The sequence below is a fragment of the Schistocerca serialis genome, chromosome 3, assembly GCF_023864345.2.
Source record: "Schistocerca serialis cubense isolate TAMUIC-IGC-003099 chromosome 3, iqSchSeri2.2, whole genome shotgun sequence".
Classification (NCBI taxonomy): domain Eukaryota; kingdom Metazoa; phylum Arthropoda; class Insecta; order Orthoptera; family Acrididae; genus Schistocerca; species Schistocerca serialis.
Genome location: NC_064640.1, coordinates 910,347,715 through 910,370,612, shown reverse-complemented (window position 1 = coordinate 910,370,612; position 22,898 = coordinate 910,347,715). Strand labels below are relative to the sequence as shown.

Sequence of the window (22,898 nt, the reverse complement as noted above, 5' to 3'; positions counted from 1 at the left end):
TGGTAATGGCCGTTCGGGAGAGAAAGCTCACGACCTTCCTACACATCCTTTGCACCCAGCTGTGTTCTTCACTTCTAATTGAGATAATCACAAAATATCTTCACTTGGCGAGCTTCCTGTCAGCTGTACAGATCGTTGGTTTTCTTCGTTTTGTAGCTCCACGTTTCATATTCACTGTAGAGCGTCGGGTATCGTTACCAAACGACCAAAAACAACTCGGAAAGCCTTGGCCAATACTAGGAGATCTTTACTATAATATTGCTTTCGATATTGCAGTGCCTTGTTGTTAACAAGAATGATGCTGTGATTCTTTGGACATGGAGACACGCCCGAAGGAGCAGGCACCGCGGCAACTATAGCCGTTATTAAATACAGGAAATGTATTCGCAGTTGAGAATACGAATCACGATCAACTGTACAAGGGAATGACGTCAGTGTAAATTTGTGTCGAACCGGGACTCCAACCCGGATTTCCCGTTTTAAGCGAGAGGTCGCCTTAAGCGCTTTGACTATCCGAACACAACTCACGGCTAGACCTAAACTTCAATATGTCGTCGTCCTTGTGTCAGAAGCTGTACTCATACACACATTATGTAATTCTCGTGTGTGGGGGGGGGGGGGGGGGGGGGGGACATTTTAATTGAAAGTCGTGGGCTGGTATATTCGGTTAAATACGATATTGCATTGACCTCAAACGCCGCCCAACGTGTGCCGTAAGTTGTTCGGAGCTATGCAGCCCATTTTATTCTCCAGTATAATGATTACCAAAGAGACTGAACATTTTTTTTTTGTCCGCATCGGTAGCGACGGAATGCCATGCCAAGGAGCCCGGTTTCGATTCCCGGCTGAGTTGGAGATTTTCTCCGCTCCAGGGCTGGGTGTTGTGTTGCCTTCATCATCATCATCATCAACATCATCATCATCATCATCATGTCATCCCCATCGACGCGCAAGTCGCCGAAGTGGCGTCAACTAAAAAGACTTGCACCAGGTGACCGGTCTACCCGACGGGAGGCCCTGGCCACACGACAATATATTTCATTTCATTTCTCTTAAAAATTAGCATTGAATTTGGAATCAATAAAAATTGCTCTGAGCACTATGCGACTTAACTGCTGAGGTCATCAGTCGCCTAGAACTTAGAACTAATTAAACCTAACTAACCTAAGGACATCACACACATCCATGCCCGAGGCAGGATTCGTAATTGCGACCGTAACGGTCGCTCGGCTCCAGACTGTAGCGCCTAGAACCGCACGGCCACTCCTGCCGGCATTGGAATCAGCAGTTGTTCAAGTACTTTGCTAATTGAGGCCAAATGAGTGTACGTGTCATTTGTTTGATTTAAAGAACTATGATCTATACGAATATATAAAGGGGAGATGTTGCTAGCAAAAATCTCGAAAAGTTCTTGGTCGATTTGCTTTCGATTTTTACACGCAACTCTAATAAACATTCGCATTGACATAGGCTACATATTTTTACACAATCTATAGGCTTTCTGTTAAAACTCACTGCGAGAAAAGAAAATATTGTACTGTGCTGTGAAAGTGGGCGGTTTCGTTTCCTGTCTCAAAAAATGGTTCATATGGCTCTGAGCACTATGGGACTCAACTTCTGAGGTCATTAGCCCCCTAGAACTTAGAACTAGTTAAACCTAACTAACCTAAGGACATCACACACATCCATGCCCGAGGCAGGATTCGAACCTGCGACCGTAGCTGTCTCGCGGTTCCAGACTGCAGCGCCTAGAACAGCACGGCCACTTCGGCCGGCCGTTTCCTTTCTCGCTGGCGATTTTAACAGAAGACCTGTATATTACGAGAGATGGATTGGCGTATGATTAGAATACTATTAGGCAATCTGAATCGTCAAAACTCTGTAATATCACCCGTTCCCAGATTAAAACTAGGCGAAATAATGTCACCGAAGCTACTATCCTCATAAATCGAGCATCGTGAGAGGTCTTCCTCATACACCGTACACTACTGATCCCGACCGATTTATCCATTCAATTTAAGCGAATTAGAGTTTCCGAGTACGACTCACTGCGAAACACAAACCTCCATATGTCGTCCCTGCGTAGCAACCTGCACTCCTACATATTATGTCATTCCCGTACGGAGGAGGACATTTGAACTGAACATCGCTGCCTGATATCGTCGTCTGCCTTATTAAGAAGACCGACGCAATGTTTCATCGGACGCGCGTGCATCAGCTACGTAATGTGTATAAGAGAACAGGTTGTGACAGAGGAACAACGTTATATGGAAGTTTGGGTCTGGCCGTGAATCGTGTACGGATAACAGAAGTGATTAAGGCAACTTCTCGCTTATACTGGGAATTTCGGGTTCGAGTCTCTGTCCGACACAAGTTTTCATTGTCGTCATTCCCTTATATAGCTGATGATTGTTATTCATTTCATTTATTTCATATATCATTGCTTTCTTACAGGTGTAATATTGTCTTTGCAAGGTAAAACATTTTCATATAGCATTAGTGCAGACCGATCGTTTTGCTACATTTTTTCCTTGAATGGAACAAGTCTGAAGTCAAAAGCACTTGACCTTAAACGCCGCCCAACGTGCAGATTTCGTAACGCAAGTATTTCAGTTAAGGGTAGGAAACGGCGTTTTGCAAAGAGAGAGAAAGAATGATGAATACCAAAGGGACTGAACATTTCTTCGTAAAAATTATCATTGAATTTGGACACAACGGTCGTACGAGTACTTTGCTAATTGGGGCCAAATGACTATAGGTGTCATCTATTTGATTTTCAGAACTATTATCTATATGAATATATAAAGGGGAAAATCTGTTAGCAAAAATCTCGAAAAGTTCTTGGTCGATTTACATCTGATTTTTACACGGTACTCTAATAAAAATTCGGATAGACATAGGCTGCATATGTGCTGCTGCTGTACACAGTGTCTTTCCATAATATGTTAATCTCGGCAGAATTCTCCTGACAAGTCGCTTTCTGTTCTCCCACATACAACAGATTTGATTTCTTCCCTTCAATTCACTTCGCTTCGTGGCGTAACTAATAGACTATTAAACGATGTTCATCACATTCTTGTATTTACCCTCATTATTCGCAGACTCGATCGAAAATCATGTTAGTAACCGTTAGGTACATCTGTCTGAGCCCGAAGCGCGCAACAATCATTTTTTGCTACGCGCCATCTACGGATGGAGTAAACATGGGAGCAAAAGAAATTTGTGCCACCTAGGGTACCCTCCACGAAGTGAAGAATGTTGTGGATGTAGATAAATCTCGTGATTCATTGTCAGAGTATGTTAGATACAGTGTAAACACTGAAACAATACGTACAACTTCACTTCGCTATAACTTTGCGGCTTATTTCAAAACGTAGTGGCAGATGTTCTTCAGTTGGTCCCATTCATGTCTCTTGTGGCGTATCAGCAGCTCATCTTTTAATTAACTTAGATGTTATCGTCCGCCAGTGATATAGAACGGCGAGAAAATAGTAAAAATATTGCGAGCTTATCTCAGATGTCCTAAATTACTCGTTTGGCGGGTGTTCCACGTGCAGTAACGGCATCACTTTGGTAGCAAACAATAAGAGTGATGTTAATAAGCCGGCCGCTGTGGCCGAGCGGTTCTAGGCGCTGCAGTCCGAAACCGCGCTGCTGCTACGGTCGCAGGTTGGAATCCTGCCTCGGGCATGGATGTGTGTGTTGTCCTTATGTTAGTTAGGTTTAAGTAATCCTAAGTCTAGGGGACTGATGACCTCCTCAGATGTTAAGTCCCATAGTGCTTAGAGCCATTTCAACCATTTGATGTTACTATTCAGAAGTCCTAAAAATGTTTCTTTTTGTTTCGTTTTGGCTCCCTTGCCTCCCTGCTTATTTTGACGAAGTTGAATGTTACACTACTGGCCATTAAAATTGCTACACCAAGAAGAAATGCAGATGATAAACGGGTATTCACTGGACAAATATATTATACTAGAACTGACATGTGATTACATTTTCACGCAATTTGGGTGCATGGATCCTGAGAAATCAGTACCCAGAAGAACCACCTCTGGCCGTAATAACGGCCTTGATACTCCTGGGCATTGAGTCAAACAGAGCTTGGATGGCGTGTACAGGTACAGCTGCCCATGCAGCTTCAACACGATACCACAGTTCATCAAGAATAGTGACTGGCGTATTGTGACGAGCCAGTTGCTCGGCCCCCATTTACCAGACGTTTTCAATTGGTGAGAGGTCTGGAGAAGGTGCTGGCCAGGGCAGCAGTCGAACATTTTCTGTATCCAGAAATGCCCGTACATGTCCTGCAACATGCGGTCGTGCATCAGCCTGCTGAAATGTAGGGTTTCGCAGGGATCGAATGAAGGGTAGAGTCACGGGTCGTAACACATCTGAAATGTAACTTCTACTGTTTAAAGTGCCGTCAATGCGAACAAGAGGTGACCGAGTCGTGTAACCAATGGCACCCCATACTATCACGCCGGGTGATACACCAGTATGGCGATGACGAATACACGTTTCCAATGCGCGTTCACCACGATGTCGCCAAACACGGCTGCGACCATCACGATGCTGTAAACAGAACCTGGATTCATCCGAAAAAATGACGTTTTGCCATTGGTGCTCCCAGGTTCGTCGTTGAGTACACCATCGCAGGCGCTCCTGTCTGTGATGCAGCATTAAGGGTAACCGCATCCATGGTCTTCGAGCTGATAGTCCATGCTGCTGCAAACGTCGTCGAACTGTTCGTGCAGATGGTTGTTGTCTTGAAAACGTCCCCATCTGTTGACTCAGGGATCGAGACGTGGCTGTACGATCCGTTACAGCCATGCGGATAAGATGCCTGTCATCTCGACTGCTAGTGATACGAGGCCGTTGGGATCCAGCACGGCGTTCCGTAGTACCCTCCTGAACCCACCGATTCCATATTCTGCTAACAGTCATTGGATCTCGACCAACGCGAGCAGCAATGTCGCGATACGATAAACTGCAATCGCGATAGGCTACAATCCGACCTTTATCAAAGTCGGAAACGTGATGGCACGCATTTCTCCTCCTTACACGAGGCATCACAACAACGTTTCACCAGGCAACGCCGGTCAACTGCTGTTTGTGTATGAGAAATCGGTTGGAAACTTTTCTCATGTCCGCACGTTGTAGGTGTCGCCACCGGCGCCAACCTTGTGTGAATGCTCTGAAAAGCCGATCATTTGCATATCACAGCATCTTCTTCCTGTCGGTTAAATTTCGCGTCTGTAGCACGTTCTCTTCGTGGTGTAGAAATTTTAATGGCCAGTAGTGTAGTTTCTGTACTATACTTAGCACGCCTGGGTTACCGGGTTCGATTCCCGGCTGGGTTAGGGATTTTCTCTGCCACGTGATGACTGGGTGTTGTGTGATGTCCTTAGGTTAGTTAGGTTTAAGTAGTTCTAAGTTCTAGGGGACTGATGACCATAGATGTTAAGTCCCATAGTGCTCAGAGCCATTTGAACCATTATACTTAGCAGTTCTTTTTAGGTATGGACTAAGTTTCATAGCGCTACAGGGGTTGGACAAAAATATGGAAACACCCTGAGAAAAGCATGTTTGATCAAAAGTCACAATGCAGACGAAAGTGTGTGTGTTAAGTGATGGTGACAGACGGTCATTGAACAGCATTGTGGCGGAAAATAAGAGGAAGACAGCAGCAAAAGTCAGTGCAGAACTGAATGTCATACTGGCGAGTCTTGTCAGCAACAAAACGAGACGAAGGGCGCTGCGTAAGCTGGCAATTGGAACTCCAAAATCACTCGTCAGTAATGCACCTACATATACATGATTAATAATCTGTACCGTTCCCCTTTCGAACAGCGCGCAGGAAAAACGAGTACTTGCATCTTTCCGTGCGCACTCTGATTTCTCTTATTTTATTACAGTGATAGTTTCTTCCTGTGTAGGTGGTCGCCAAGAAAATATTTTCACATTCGGAGGAGAATTTTGGTGATGGAAATTTCGCGGTAACACCCTGCTACAACGAAAATGCCTTTGTTTTAACGATTGCCACCACAACTTGTGCATCGTATCCGGGACACTCTCACCTCTATTTCGCAACAGTACAAAACGAGTTGTCTTTCTTCCAATTTTTTCGACGCCCTCCGTCACTCCTACCTGATGCGGATCTCACACCGCACAGCAGTACTCCAGATGAGGGCGTAGGCAGTCTAGTAGATTTGTTGTATCTTCTAAGTGTTCCGCCAATACAATACAGCCTTCAGTTCGCCTTCCCCACAACATTACCTATGTGATCGTTCCTTCTAGTACTCATGTGGGTGACGTCACACTTTTCATTATTTAGGCTCAGTTACGAGTTTTCGCACCATACAGATATCTTGTCTAAATCAGTTTGCAATTGATTTTGATCATCTGATGACTTTAGGAGAAGGTAAATGACAGCATTATCTGCAAACATTGTAAGAGGGCTGATCAGATTGTGTCTTAAATCGTTTATATAGACTAGGAACAACAGAGGGCCTATAGCACTTAGGGAACGCCAAGTATCATTTCCGTCTACAAATACCCGTAACAGGAAAACTTAGTGCCGGAGCCATAAAACGTGGAGTATGGAGCAATGGAAGAAATTCATTTTGTCGGATGAGTGTTGTTGTACGCTGCTTCCTATTTGTGGCCGAGTTTACGTCACGGGAGTGAAATATGGCATGGGTTCGGTGATGATTTCGGCAGTCATATCGTGGTATTCCGTGTGCCCCATGAGTACTCTCCAAAATCACGTTACTGCCAAGGTTTATGTGACCATTTTGGCTGATCAGACCCATTCCATAGTACAATGTTTGTTGATCAGTGTTGATGATGTGTTCCAAATCGACAGGGCCCCTGTTCACATAGCTCCAGGACTGGTTTTGTGAATACAAGGGTGAGCTGTCGCATCTCCCCTGTCTAAACGTTCCATTTACAAAATATACTTGTTTCGGTATCTCAGCTGATGCAACAGTTAGGTGTATTAAACATGCGAGGAAATTAAGTGCTCCAATGCCAACTACCGCTAGGGGAAAATATCATTTTGATATCTCGAACGGTTCGCGGAATAAGAAGGGGTGTAAGTTTAAGATGGTTCATGTGTATACTTTTTCTCCTTGTTTGGTCGTCTGAGTTGTAGTGGTTGCTTCCTTACGTCGGCAGTAATGTTAGGTTTCCCATTCTTCAGAAGATGATGTTCTGTTTGCCTAACTCTTTCGGAAGGATCGTTGCTTAGGTAGCTTAAGAGCCTTCAGGTCTTTTGGCTACTTGTTCATGTGTGGACTTCTGTGATGAGATTTATCAACTCTTCTTTCTAGGCTTCAGACATGATAAACAAAATCCTGCGTGTCGCCTGAAGCGTTTTCGCACTATCATCCCCGTGAAATCTTTAGTAATTTCCAACAGGTAAACCATTTCCAAACATTACCCTGAAGATTACATTGCAATCTTCCCGCCATTTCTATCTGTTCTCGCCAAACCGTACAATCTTCATCGAGTAATTTAGTAGCACATGGGGAAGTCGCATTTAAGAAAAAAAAGGTCGTGATCTTCCTTGCTGCGTCGCTCACACAGTGAGTTCCTTTCTACTTACCAATCGGTGCCAACTTCTTTGCTCTCGGAATCCAGGCTTTCCTCTGAAAAGTAAAGAAATAGGTGGCTCTGGGTAAGCGTGCGCTAAGCTATGACACGAATGACTTATTGTTAGATTACTTAGTGGAACTTGAGTTTTTTTAGGCACTGCATCCTGTGCGATTGTCCGTCAAAGCAGTCACATTCCGTCTACAACAAGCGGCCTTCCAGACCGTCATTAACTAATAGTAGAAAGGGACCTGTCATTGATATTTGACTCGCTAGCGACCAGAATACTTACCGTTATTACCAGAATGGATAATGCAGTACTACTATATAGACTTATAATGCTGGGTGTATCATGGATAATTTGACGGGACCATTCCTGAGAAACGACTTCCAGCTCAGTAACCTTTTCAGTACTTTAGTATTTGGAAAACAGTTCGTACATCTTCTTATTCGTCCATAGATGATCATCTCCTATTATTAACGTCAGTTGTTTTCGTCATCAGTGATCTATTAATGTTGACATATTATAGTGACTTTGTAAATAAACATCTAGAGTTTTCTTGGGCTCCATATATTTAAGAGCTATTGTCTTTGGTTCGTAATTATTAATAAGTGTTCAGTTCTTCATTAGCCCTTTGCTGCTACAGCGTAGTCAGTAGTCGTTCTCACGCCTTCACATAGGCCCCAGTCCACTCATTTAAAGATTTTGGCAATTTAGATTAAATACTCATAATTTTTAAGAACAGGAACAACCCTCACCAAAATATGAGATAATTTAGACAGATTTGCATTTCTGCACCTGATTTCCCATTTAAAATGGAATCTCTGGTGCCGTATTGCTAGAAGGAATTGATACAGTGTTTAGAGCATTGTTACACAAAAATGAGGTATGGGTTGTATAGTCTTTGCTATCTGTCACCATAGTAGAAGCACAGTAACTTGCAGCCATGAATGATGTAGTTAATGCACTTTAGCCCATGGAAGGACAGACTCTCCACTTCCATTCTCCAGGCAAAACCACATATGTAGCTATAGCTGCTAAATTCACCAATTACTATTGTACCTATGTGTCTGTCTGAAGTTTTCTGGAGAGCAGAAACAAAAATTCTGATTTGGGGACTTATACACAGAGATAGCAGTGGTGTTACTGAGCTCCACAGATAAACTTTCTTATTTTCTTGATCGTAATGGATACTGCTGATGCTGACTCAAAGTTTACAAAAAATTTGCTTTTGTTATGTGTACACAATCTTTCTGCAATTAAAATCATTCCTGGAAATGTCTGTCACAAGTGCTATTGGTCCCTGTGTCTGTTGCATGTTGTAGTTACTGTTCTGACACAGTTCCTAAAGCAGTTACTGGCATGCCTTAGTATTTACAGAAATTATTGTTATTAGTGTTCCTAAAGATCTCTGATTGATTGTGTAGTTGTGACCTACTAAGTTTACTTCTGGAATGAATCGGACACTCTGCAGTAATTTTAATTGGATGCCCAGGTATTGCCTGGATGTTTTCAATTATTTGTGCGGTACATCCTGTGGAGAAGTACTACCATAGACGATATTTAGGTGAAACCTTCATATTAATAGCCATTAGCAATATGATATTAAACATAATATCGTAGAAAAGAAAGACTGATTCAAAAATTTTGTCCAGAGTCATGCCATTGCAGATTATTCATAATATCACGAACAGACTTGTGGCATACCATCATTACCTGTAACTTTGTTCGCAGTGTACATGGCCACAGTTGTATTTTATATTCCCTAGAGCATACAAGAAATTTCTTAAAGCTGTTGGTTGCAATATTTATTGTAAGTGTAGGATGTCAGCAAAATTAAATACAATGTTAAAAAATGTTATGATCATTGAACTTTTCTGGATTTTGGATTACTGGATGGCTTTTGCATCTTTCACAGACTACATTTCCAGACAGACTTCTTTGTTCCCCTTGTGTATGTAATGTAACGTCAAGAAATGTTATTAATCATGTGTGTGCCCTTCAAAACAAAAGTATCAAGCTAAATTAAAATTTCATAGATTCCTGTTTTGTCCCTTTTGTTAAATATAAGGTATGATTCTTTTTGAGTAAAAAAGATAAATAGATTTCTGTCTCCAGTCATTATCACTCTCTTGCAAACATTTTGATGTACAAGAGGGCAAACAAGCAATACAAATCATTGTGAGCTGTCTTTGAGTCACGCAGATGTAAGGGCGAGAACAAATTTTCTGTCTACCTTGTGGTAAATATTTTTTGTGGAAGGTAAATGTAAATTAGTATTACTAGTTTAGGGTATCTGAAACCATACAGAAAGGGCGGATTTAATGTTAAATAATTTTTTGAGTTTTGATAGTCATCATCTTTTCTTATGCCTAAGACTTAGTACCATAATTTAACAGGCAGAATCGATACGGTAAGTTGCCCCTTTTCAGAACAGAAAAGGAGGAAATGAAATTGTCAGCTGCAGGGTTGGGTGGATGTGAAATGATTGACACTATCTTGTAGCCTTTCTGCTCCAGGTGCTTCTCTTTCATAAATGCTTCACTGCTCAGAAAGTGCTAAAGTCGAGAGCTGCTTCTTGCATCAGAAGTTTTTATGTTTGTATTGAAACCAAACAATGTGAACAGATGGTTCATTGTGCATTATCCAACTTTTATTCTAAGAAAATTAATGTATTGTGATTTAAGTCAGCTTACTCCATAAAATTTTAAATTTTGGACATAATTTATCTTCTTTGTCTACAGTGTGTATATACAACAGAAAGCTGAAGTTGTCTGGCAGTGTAAAACAGGAGCTGAATAGCACATTCACTGTAGTTTACACTGTTACACCACCATCATTGATTGACATTAATTGTGTTTGTCTACATGTAAAACCTTCAACTAATTTGCTTTATTTCCCAGAAGATGCGGATATTCCAGAAGAATATGGATGACTTGGTTAGTCGTATGACTGCTGCAGAAGCAATTCGGAATAGCTGGCAAGTTCCAGTTGACATCACAGATATTGGTGAAATGCTTGAACAGCTACAGGTATGAACTGTTGATTAAGTCTCAATAAATTTTATCAAGTGATATTTTTCTAACCACCAGATAACAGAAATTATTGATGTTTATCCTGTGATAAATAGGCACAATTCATACAAATTATTTTGCTGATATGCCAAAACTTTAACCTTCCAGAAATTTGGTGAACGCCTTGGCCCAATACAAAGGACAATAGATGATGTAAATGACCAGGCAGCTATATTCTCAGCTAATAATGTTCTGGTGTCACCAATTTTCTTAAGTCGCCTTGAAGATCTAAATGGCAGGTAAGAGTCTGTATACTTTTCAGTACTGGTGGAAGTTACATTAGATTAGCAAAAATTTTGCTAACATACGAGATGTTTCTGCAATGATGAATCAGATTTCCCAGAATGAAGAAGAAAGAAAAATAGTACAATATGATCATGATTACTAGTCAAAAAATAACCCAGCTGGAAGTAATAATCTAAACTGTATCCACAAGCCAGCAGCTGGAAACTAGGAGGAGATTGTTCCTACACTGACAGGAAATGTTCAACACTGCACACTTCTCAGCTTTGATCTTGATATGGCACTAGAAAGTATCATATTTGTTCTGGCAACTTTGGACTTGTTCAGACACTGTAAGTGACATTAATGTTAAATAATTACCTGGGATTCTTCTTCACATACTGCTGCAGGTGTTCTATTGACAAATATGAGGCTATGCTCTAAAGTAATGCCACGTTTTTATGTGAATACTCTTATAGCTTCTTTAATAAAACAAACACTATTAACATGAAACATCTTTATTTCTCATGTCTACATATTTGCAGGCCTCTGCCATTAGACTGCTCTGAATTTTAGCATGTAACATGGTAGTGTGTAATGTAATTATGTCAGTGTGTGAGAAATAGCATGCTGTAACAGAGTTTCAAATTCAAAGAGTTTGTTCACACATGAAGCAACTTCTCCTACAGCATGAAAATACCAGACCACACAGAAGCGATGCAATGTGTGCAACAGCTGGACGCCTTGGGTTCACCGACATCGATCATCCTTCATATGGTTCCAACTTGGCCCCAACTGATTTTCATCTCTTTCCAAAACCTGAAGAACATCTTTGATGCCTTCACTTTGTTAGTTATGTAGCACTGCAAGGTTGTGGCTCTGTCAGCAAAGTCAAACATTCTGCAATGACGGTATCAACAAATCGCTCTCTCATTGGGACCAATGTGTTCATAACCATGGTGACTGTGTTGAGAAATAAATACGTAGACATGAAGAATAAATATGTAGACTGTTAATAACATTTGTTTTATTTAGAAAGCTTTAAGAGTTTTTGCCTGAAGAATTTGGAGGTGTTACTTTTCAGCCCACCCTTCTATTTTCACCTTACTCAGTAACACACAAAACAAAATGTGTTACAATAGATGGATACACTGGTTGAGGAATAGACTGTGTTCTTCTTGTTAACTTCAGAGGGTAAGTACATTTAAGATACAAATGCAATGTACAGTGTAACATGAGATCCCATCATGCTGAACCCACATGTTTTAAAACATGCTGCACTATATCTGGAAGAAAATAAAGGGTACCATAAGGAAAGACACATGTATTAAGCTATCAGCCATCATCCAACTGGTAACTAGTTAAAAGTGGTGTCCCAGAGGGTTTCAGCTTAAGGCACTTACTGTGTTTGCAGATTATACAAACATTGCAATAAACAAAATACTAAGTATAGTCTTAGGAAGGTCACTTAATGACATTGTCTCAGCCAGTTCTTTGTTACTATACTTTGAAATTGCTAAATGCAGTTTAGACCATTTAAGAGGTTTCCTACCAGTAAACACCTAAAATATGATGGCAGGCAATAGAATAAGTTTACAGCATTCAATTCTTGGGATAACAGCTTAATAATAGGTACATTCAACTGGGAGGAGCATACCCCAGAACTGCTGAAGTGCTTAAAGAAGTATTTATTTCCACTTTGAATGTTGTCATATGTAGATGATATAAAAATAAAACATGTTATCATACTATGCTTACTTTCATTCCAAAATGTCATACCGAATTTTTTTTGGGGATAACTCATCAAGCCAAGGTAAAGTTTCCTGGAGCCAAAAACACATAAAAATTATTTGTGATGTGAACTCACGAATATCCTGCAGAGGCCCTTTTAGGGAACAAGGGATACTAACTATTGCTCTCCATTATATTTATTTCTTAAAGAAATTTTTCATTAAAAATATATTTGTCCTTCAGACCAACAGCTCAGTTCATGGAATCAATTCTAGAAATAAGAATAATCTTCACAAATATTTAAATTAACTTGCTTTGGCGCAGAAGGGTGTCCATTATTCAGAAACACACATTTTCAGTAACTTGATTCCAGCTCTAAAAGGTTTAACATACCCCTTCATTCTAAGAGGAGCCTGAAAAATTTATTGGTGGCCAACTCCTTCTACTCCATTGATGAATGTTGTTGTGGAACCAACTGATGTGTATTTGTTACTAAGAGTACCAAGTAATGCAAGTATTAGTACAAGCTGCCTTCTGTACAGATTCATTGCAATAATGCAATCATTATAAATAAATGCTATAAATGATTTTTCTGTTTGATTATGCATGGCTACAATAGTCTAAGAATTATCTTATGCACCACAGTACATGGACCTTTGGTATGTTTTGTGACGAGTTAGTTATTACTTTTTAAATAAAAGTATGTTCAAAATTTTATTTATATTTATTCTTCATCCATGAGGACTATGTCACTTGGGATCTGTGTAAGGTACATCAGCATATTTGCTTTTCTTTGTAAATATTGATTGTATTATGTTACATTCATGTTTTTCAAACATGTTGTACATCCTGGAGGATCTCTTCACTGTGAATCCACTGGAATGGAAAGTGAATCAAATCTAATCTCATCTGCCATATCAGCAGGGGCTTTGATACTATACTGTATTTCATGAACTGTGTTTTACCTTGATACTAATTCCACAATATATAAATGCAAAGGTGTAGCCAAATATGCACTGATGTTCTGAGCTCATAAACAAGTTACACAAAACTCTCAGCAGTGCATCTAATGGTGTTCACTAATGGTGTCCATCAACAACAGCACTTCATAATGGCTGAGAAATGTTATTTGAGTTGTGTACTTCACTACCATAAGTTCTAATAATGTTGTTACCTCCCACTAGTTGTTTTCAAATAATTTTATTTGTACATTTTGAGTGAATCTTTCCCACACTTAAGTTCTTTATCTAATTTTGCAGTACTTCTGCTTCACTGCTATGTTCCACAATGAAAGTTATTATTATTATAAATATATTGTCCTGATGTAAAAAAAAATGCAAACCAGTATTATATTGTCGCATATTTTTGTAGGTGGAAAGTTCTTCAGATAGCTGTGGATGAACGTTATAAGCTGCTCAATGATTTTGGAAAGGAAGGAGCACCACCTAATCAGGCTTTCCTGGCAGCTTCTGTGGAGGCACCGTGGGAGCGTGCGATCACTGCGAACAAAGTGCCTTATTATATAAAGTATGTTGTCTGTTGTAACCTATCCCCTACTTTCTTACTACATAGTAGCACCTTGTTGATTTAGAGATTTAATTTATGTCACCTTCTTATTAGAACAGGAATTCCTCACATCAGTTGCATATGTGTTCTAGTCCAAATTCTGACCAAGCATAGGTTCCACAAAAATTATAGCTTTCTCTGAAAGGATAATGTGACTTGAGTGTATGCTGAGATATGCACAGTATGTTTTCTTATTTTTTCAGCCATCAGTTGGAGACTACACACTGGGATCACCCCAAGATGATTGAACTCATGAATTCTCTGACAAATCTAAATGAAGTTCGATTCTCTGCATATAGAACAGCAATGAAACTCCGTACTGTTCAGAAGCGCCTCTGCTGTATGTATTAGTTTTATTTGTAGAACAAAAGTTGTTTGAAAGTGCTCAATTTATTTTGTTTCTCCACTTATTGACATAGCATCAGTAAATAAGTTTTTGTTACTAAATATATAATTAAAAAATTTGACTTCCTGTAATGATACTGTGAGCAGTATAGTTAGTCTCAAACTAATACATGAAATATGCGATTTACAATTGCAGTGGATCTCCTGAACCTGTCATCAGCACTTGATTCATTTGACTCACATGGATTGAGGGCCCAGAATGACAAACTGATAGATGTTCCAGACATGGTTACTATCTTGTCATCATTATATGACCTAATGGCAGCTGATAATCCAACACTGGTGAATGTTCCTCTTTGTATTGATCTTGCTATAAACTGGCTGTTGAATGTGTATGACAGGTTAGTATTTTGATCAAATCTGGGGATAAGGTGTGAATTTCTGTCATTGTTCTGTGATCTTAATCCATTGTATAATTGTTTCAGCCAACGTACCGGCCAAATTCGTGTGCTGTCTTTCAAGGTTGGCCTTGTCCTTCTGTGCAAAGGACACCTTGAAGAGAAGTATAGATGTAAGTATCAGATTAAATACTGGAATTACTTGGCTAAAACACCTCATCAGTTTTTATTTACACATACAGAAGAAACAGTCTAGGATAGCCAATAATATTTCACATTAGTAATTTAAGTAGACAGTGCAGTCCATATCAGGTTAATCCACAGAGGTAGACTACAAAAAACTGAGACAGTAGTGAAAAGGGTTTTTCTCTTCTAATAGATTGTCAACACCATTTAGTCTAATGATGGGTTTGCTCTGCATTTATGCAATGTATAAAAATGAAAAATACCTGTATCAATAGTTACATTGATACTGTCACATGTGATAATTTGTGCTTGGATGGAGAAAGTGAAGGACAGTCACAGGATAAAGGAAATATCATACCCTCAACAGTCTTCACTGTGTTAAATTCATGATAGTGGGATGTAGAAGTAGTAATGAAATACTTTTTTGAGATATGTCACATAATTCCACCCAATAGTTCTAAACAATGTGTCCACTTCAAAAAAAACTTTCCTTGCTCCCATTTTGAAAGATCTTATGAATATATCAATTATTTAGTAACCTTTACACTTTCTGTTCATGAAAATTGTACATTTTTAATTTGGCAGAAAATAGTTTGCAGCCATGTAAAGCTTCCCAGATAATGCTTCTTCACTTATAAGCATTTAATATGAGACATAAACACAATTGGTGTGTTTAACTCTTCCTGTTTTAATGATACTGTGATGTGCATTTTTTGGTATGATTATCCCATATCATTTACCAATACACAACTAGCAGGCCTCTTAACTTATGTAACATCCTGATCAGACATAACACTTCATCTCATTTTACCTGCTCATCAGAAGCCTATTTTCTGTCAGAGATAAACAACCACCAACACAGTTGGGAACATGTGGGATTTAACTGCTGTATAAAAATAAAACTATTGTGTCACAAATAAAATTGATACTAAGTGATACATTTTAACTATTCTTTCTGATGAGATCAGAATCAGAATTTTATTGCCTGATTACGAACGTATGAAATCATTTGATTCTGTAATACAGGAGACTGGTCAAAAGTTTTAGTTACTTTATTACACTACTACAGCTCTTGAAAACATTTCCCACAGATTAATATGAGATGCGAGTTTTCAGAACAATTTATTGTAAATGTCTTACATGCTATTATAATGTTCCAGTTTCATCTAAAAAGCCCCATAGGAAATAGTAGTGTTCTCTGTGAGTACATTCTACAGCTTCTTTTTCAGTGTCCTGAACTCCATACAGTGGGTTTGTCTTCACTTTAATTTATAATAGATTTCATGCACACCTAGGCCTGCATGTATTGTGGAGTCTTGCTATAGTGGCTTGACCTGTGGGATGGAGCATGAAACTTCAGTAATCTCTCGTTTAATATGAATGGTGGAAATGTTTTCCTTCAATTAATTTATGGTTAGCTTCTTTAAAACAAATTAGCTCAAAAAAGTACAGAGAAGCAATAATTAGTGTGTTCTGATCTCTCAATAACTGACAATGTGAGTCTGTAGGTTTTGCATACTTGATCCATTGCAGTACTTGATTCTAACTGTTTTCGTCTGTAGAATTAACCTTTATTTATTCCACAACTAATTTCAGTCTTTATATTAGGCAATTTTCAAGTAGACATTATTCTGCAGAGAAGCAATGACAGTTGACATTGTTTCTCTGCAACACAGTATCCACTTGAAAATGGTCTGATTTAAAGGCCAAAACAGTTTGTGGACGGTCTTAATAGAAACTGGAACAGCTTGTCTTTAGTTGAATGTACACTTGTGGAATCAGTAGTCACCAAACATGGAGAAACTATTAATGTTTGTGATGTATGACTTACATTTATGAACAAGTGATCCATATCTTAAAATAAATTCAAAATCTGAGTGATACACAGTCTTTCTCATGTACTTGCCTACATCTACATCCATACTCTGCAAACCACTTTGAAATGCATAACAGAGTGTATGTCCCATTGTACCACTAAGTAAGGCTTTTTCCTGTTCCATTAACATATAGAGCACAGGAAGAATGATTGCTTAAATGTCTCTGTGCTTGCTGAAATTAGTCTTACATTGTCTTAGCAATCCTTACAGGGGCAATATGTAGCGGATTTTAATATATTTTCAGACTCATCACTTAAAGTTCTTTCTTGAAATGTGCCTAGTGAGCTTTCATGGGATAGTTTGTGTTTATCTTAAAGCATTTATCAGGTCAGTTCTTTCAGAATCTCGATTATCGCTGTTATTAGTCTTATATGTGGTATGGGTCCCACACACTTGAGCAATTTTGTAACACAGTTGCACAAATGTTTTTTAAGCAATCACCTTTGTGAACTGATTGCATTTACCTAGTATTCTAGTAATGAACCCTGCAAATTATTACACCTGGGTATTGGTATATACTGACCAATTCGAACCGTGACATGTTAATATTGTAGACATAGAGTGCTATGTCTTTTTGATTTTGTGGAGTGGATATTTAAGGCAAGTTTCTAATCTTTGCATGACTTTGAAATCTTATCAATATCCGACTGAATATTTGTGCAGCTTTTTCAAACTGAGGTTACTGTTAATACTGTCTGCAAGATCATTAATGTGCAATGAACAGCAAGAGTCCCACACGCTTTCCTGGGGCACACCCAAAATTATTTCTACACCTGTTGGTGTCTCTCCATCTGAGATTCACATGATACCCCATACAATCATACTGTCAGTAATAGGAGTATGTGTGGTGCTCAGTCTAATGCTTTTCAGAACCGACAGTGCAGAATGTTGGTGATCTGACGGGGACTGGTGTTACCACTGTTGCAAGGCCATTGGCACTTTTAGGGATACTACCATCAGTCAAATTATAAACACAGTAAAACCAACAACACTCCGCCGTGTGAGTATATAACTTCACAACTGTTAGATCGCTGAGGTTGGTAGTAACCTTAAACGGACCACAGTTAACACGAAGGGTTCCAAATAGTGCCAGCTTTTAATGATCAGTACTTTAGGGCTGGCAGCCAACTTGTCGCTCCCTGATTATGGATAGTCTGCTGGGGTGGGGTGGGGTGGGGGGGTGGGGGGGGGGGGGCACGTAACATACTGATTTATGTAGGTGTCCAGTTAATAATAAGATTGGTACATATGTGTCCAAAGGTGCTGCCCCACAATGTTGTTACTGTCTCTTGAAAAGTTTGACCAACCACTGCCCTAGAGCATATTCTAAGTGAAAAAATTATTTCGTTCCTGGAGGGAAACAAGTTCCTCTCAAAGGTTCGGCACGAATACAGAAAAGGGGGAAAAACTTTATGTGAAAAACAGCATGCTTTATTTATATATGACAAATTGCAAACAGTTGATGCTGGTGAACATGTAGATTCAATCTTCTAGTATTCCCAATGGCATTTGACATAGTACCATACCGTCGGACATCGCTGCTAACCACCATATGATCATACGGGGTACCTTCGCAGATATGTGATTACCTAGAGGAAATTTTAAATTTGACTAACAGAACCCAGTATGCTATAATGGAAGGCAAATGTTCCACAGAAACAAAAGCAACATTGGTTGTCACCCAAGTTAGTTAGTTACTTTCATGTTCCATGGATCATTTTCCATGATAGATTGTCATGATGTGGAACAAGTCATTTTACATTCATATTGCAAATTAATTTGTACATATATTTGTACTCTAAACATAACCGTGTAGTTATTTTTTTTCTTTTTTTCCCAAAATGAAAACAAGACATACAAATTGATTTAGCAATCCCTGCCCAACACCTTTTACACATTACAAACATAGAAATTCTTCCACAGTAAAGAAGGAGTTGTCAAGGAGAAATGTCTTCAATTTATTTTCAAATTTTACCTTGCTGTCTGTTAGACATTTTATATCATTGGTCAAAATTTTTTGTTGCAGCCTTGTGTACCCCTTTCTGTGCTAAAGCCAACCTTAATGTTGAGTAATGAATGTCATTTTTTCTTCTAATATTGTAATTATGTATCTCATTGTTCCTTTTGAACTGTAGTGGATTATTTACAACAGACTTCATGAGGGAATAAATATACTGTGAAGCAGTAGTCAGAATGCCCAAGTCCTTAAACAGATGTCTACAAGATGGTTGTGGGTGAGCACCACATATTATTCTTACAGCACATTTTTGGGCAACGAAGACGAGTCACCGCAGAACGTCATTCCATATGACATTACTGAATGAAAATAAGCAAAATATGTCAACTTACTGATTTCTCTCTCCCCAAAATTTGCTATGATTCTAAGTACAAGGATGAACTAAGTTGTTTTAGGAGCTCCAAAATGTGTTTTTTTCCAATTTAACTCTCGTCAGTATGGACATGTAAGAATTTTGAAGTTTCCACCCTATGTATTATTTCATCACCATGTGTTACACTTACCACTGGTGCAGTACACCTAGAGGTGCAGAACTGAATACGATGTGTGTTTGTGAAATTCAGGGTGAGATCATTCGCAGAAAACCAGTCAATGATACTTTTGAGAACTTTGTTCACCATTTCTTCCATTTCTGTATGTATACTGGTAGTGATTACGAGACTGGTGTCATCTGCAAAAAGAACTAATTCTGCTTGTTGTACAGTAGATGGTAGATCATTTACACATACAAAAAACAGTAGTGGACCTAAGATTGCGCCTTGGGAAACCCCATACGTGATTTCTCCCCAGTCAGAATTAGTTCCCTGGATTCTGTTGGTTGGATTACTGCCAAGTACAACTTCCTGCATTCTTTTGGTTAGATATGACACACAAGGAAGTGACAAAATAAATGATTTACCAGGTAAGATCAAAAACACTACAAGACTTCCCTAATGCTGTCATTCACAGGAAAGTATTGTCTTTGGATGATCATATGGAACTGTAGAAAAACGAAGTGTACACCACTCATTAAATGTGCCAAATGCCTATGTCAAAGAGAGAGAATCTGATAGTATCCGATTACAAGATTAGTGGTAGTGTAGTCCGTCACATCGAGTACCAGTAAATGTTTAAAAGGTAATAATAACAAGCGATATGCAGTGGAATGATCACATAAAATTACTGTCAGGAAAGGTGAATGGAAGAGAGATTTGTTGGAAAAATGGGATGCCCGTGTAAAGGAAATGGCATATAAGACGGTGTTGCTACCAGTTGTAGAACATTATGTCTTTAAGTTGTTATCTAATAAGTATGACAAGAGACATCGAAGACAGGCCTAGAATCTAACAGGTGTACCAACGTGTAACAGGTGGTGTACTCGCGGAATTTAGATGGGAAAATCGACGATATTATCGCGAAATCTCAGGTGGGTAAATATAAACAAACTGCATTTGAATAAGACTGCCGCGATCGATCATCTCGTGTATGAAGATAAACTTCAGTTGTGCCCGTGGGCGTTGTGTTGCCACCCTTTCTGTTCATCGTGTATATTAATGACCTTGTAGACAATATTAATAGTAACCTCGCACGTTTTGCAAATGACACAGTTGTCTATAATAAATGCCTGAAAAAAAGCTGTATAAATATTCAGTTTGGCCTTAATAAAATCTCAAAGTGGTGCAGGTATTGGCAACATGCTTTAAATGTTCATCAAAGTAAAATGTTGCACTTCACAAAACGAATAAACGTAGTATCTTATGACAGTGCCAAATTATGAATGAATCATGGGTGGAATCGGTCAAGTCACACAAATACTTCGGTGTAACTTTTGGGGATACGATCACATAGGCTCAATCGTAGCTAACGCTGGGGGTAGATGTGTTCATTGATACAATTATGGGGAAATGCAGTCAATCTACATAGAAGATTGCGTACAAACACTCGTGCCTCGTTTGTTCGAACCATGGGAGAGCCTCATGGAGGTGCTGAAAGAACTGAACTGGCACACACTCAAATATAGATGCAGACTATCCCGCGGAAGCCTACAGTACGTAGTAAGTTTCAAAAACCAACATTGAAGTGACGAATCTGGGAATATTGTTTACTACATATTGCTCCCATAGCGATCGCGTGACAGACGCGTTTGAGTACAGTCATCATTCTTTCGGCGCTCCATTCCCCAATACTGAACTGGATAGAGTCTTAATAAGTGGAACAATGAGAAGTACTCTCTACCATGCACTTCACACTGGTTTGTAGAGCATAATTGCAGATGTGGGGTTCATGATAATAAGAAAGATCATAGCACGTTCAAAGGCATATGGATAGCCATTTTTTCCCTCGCTCGATATGCGAATGGTACAGGTCCGAAAATCAATAACATTCTCTGCAGTGCAGTGAATAGTGGTTTACTGACAACATACGTAGACTTCTTCCCCATGGTAATTCAGTGCAGTTTGTCAGTTATTGTGGTATACTGTGGGTGGAAACGTTTCATTAAAAAGAAGCAAAATATTTTCTAGAAATTTATTAAAACTTTCTCACTGTGAAACCGTCTGCTGTATTGACGAGCTGATCCCACTCAACTAACGACCTGAATAAGCACGTTTTCTTTGATGAAGTGCCTTCTTTTGCAGATGTTTCTGGTGTTGGATTCGTTTATATTCCTCTTCGCTGCAGCAACAGATAGAGTTTGTACTCAAGTGGATAAATACTCTATAATATTAAACAGACACGTGTTGGTTCCTGGAAGAGTCAACTTTCCAATGAGACACTACAACGTTGCCCATTTATCTTTTTCGCCCTCATTTCCAGCACTGTAACGCATCTTGTTGCTTTAATTGTTTCACTTTCGCATTTGTATTTATTTACTGGTTTTCGAACTTGAGTTTGATTTGCCTCAGACGATGTGTCAGGGCAAAATCGTATCCTTAACATTTCGCACAGCTCGGCCCAAGACAAGAACAACCAATAGCATTTCAAGGTATTCGGGTCGGGTCACGTGACGTCTCTCGCTTAATACTTCGAAGACTTCATATTCGATTTCGTCGTTTTCAGTTGTTACTGCATTATGACTTGCGTGTTTCGATCGCATCTTTTCCATCGATCGCATCTTTTACGGGTCAATTGCGCACTGAAGATTTATTACAAACGTCACTCTTGTTTAAGTTGTTACAATTAAATGTCAGTTAAGGCCACATCAGCGGTAAAAAAACTTTTTAAAGATCGTAAAATAATACCTAGACCAAACTTGTTTGTGAATGACGTGGTCGTGTGGTTAGAGAAATGTCGTTTTTCTTTCCATTTTCGCATTTGTAACAGAACCTGGTTCTTTCTTATTCATGTAATAGAAGTATGTTCTACAATATTAGATACCATTTATAAAAAAAGAGTGTTCTTTCTCAGGAACGAATTTCTTCTATTTTCTGACTTAAGTCTGATTAAAACTTAAAGATGAAACTCCAGCAACTGAAACGACAAGCAATGATATTTGTATCCCAGCTTATTACGAATACTTTGCTGTTTATTCCGAATATGTCGCCATTTTCGTGGATGTGTACAGGCAGGAACCTAAGACGGCAGATTAAATTGCTGGAGCGATCAAGCAGTAATATTTCCGATTGTCGGAAATTCTTTGCCATTTATTCCGAATACGTCCCGATTTCCGAGGGTATGTTGCTTGTCGCAGATATGTAACTTCGATCGAATCGTCGACGACACATTCCGAAATTCGGGGATCAAGACAAAGATCGCATCACAGGAGTGATAATGAACAATGCGCAAAATAAAGAATGGACATTGATGTTATGGTAACCGACTGCGATTTTTTGCCATAATTTCTAAACTTCACTTTTACGTCTCGCTATGTATCACTTAACGACGAAATATACATTTAATTGTAGCAAGCAA

The 22,898-nt window shown here is 39.1% G+C and overlaps 1 protein-coding gene across 1 annotated transcript in view; it reads left to right on the top strand.

Moving 5' to 3' along the window:
* Window positions 1–22,898, top strand: part of LOC126471316 (dystrophin-like) — a 293,208-nt gene that overhangs the window by 216,959 nt on the left and 53,351 nt on the right. The window contains exons 7-12 of the mRNA XM_050099438.1: window positions 10,498–10,626; window positions 10,777–10,907; window positions 13,993–14,148; window positions 14,391–14,527; window positions 14,729–14,933; window positions 15,018–15,103. Of these exons, the coding sequence (XP_049955395.1) occupies window positions 10,498–10,626; window positions 10,777–10,907; window positions 13,993–14,148; window positions 14,391–14,527; window positions 14,729–14,933; window positions 15,018–15,103 (844 nt within the window). The remainder of the gene's footprint in view (window positions 1–10,497; window positions 10,627–10,776; window positions 10,908–13,992; window positions 14,149–14,390; window positions 14,528–14,728; window positions 14,934–15,017; window positions 15,104–22,898) is intronic.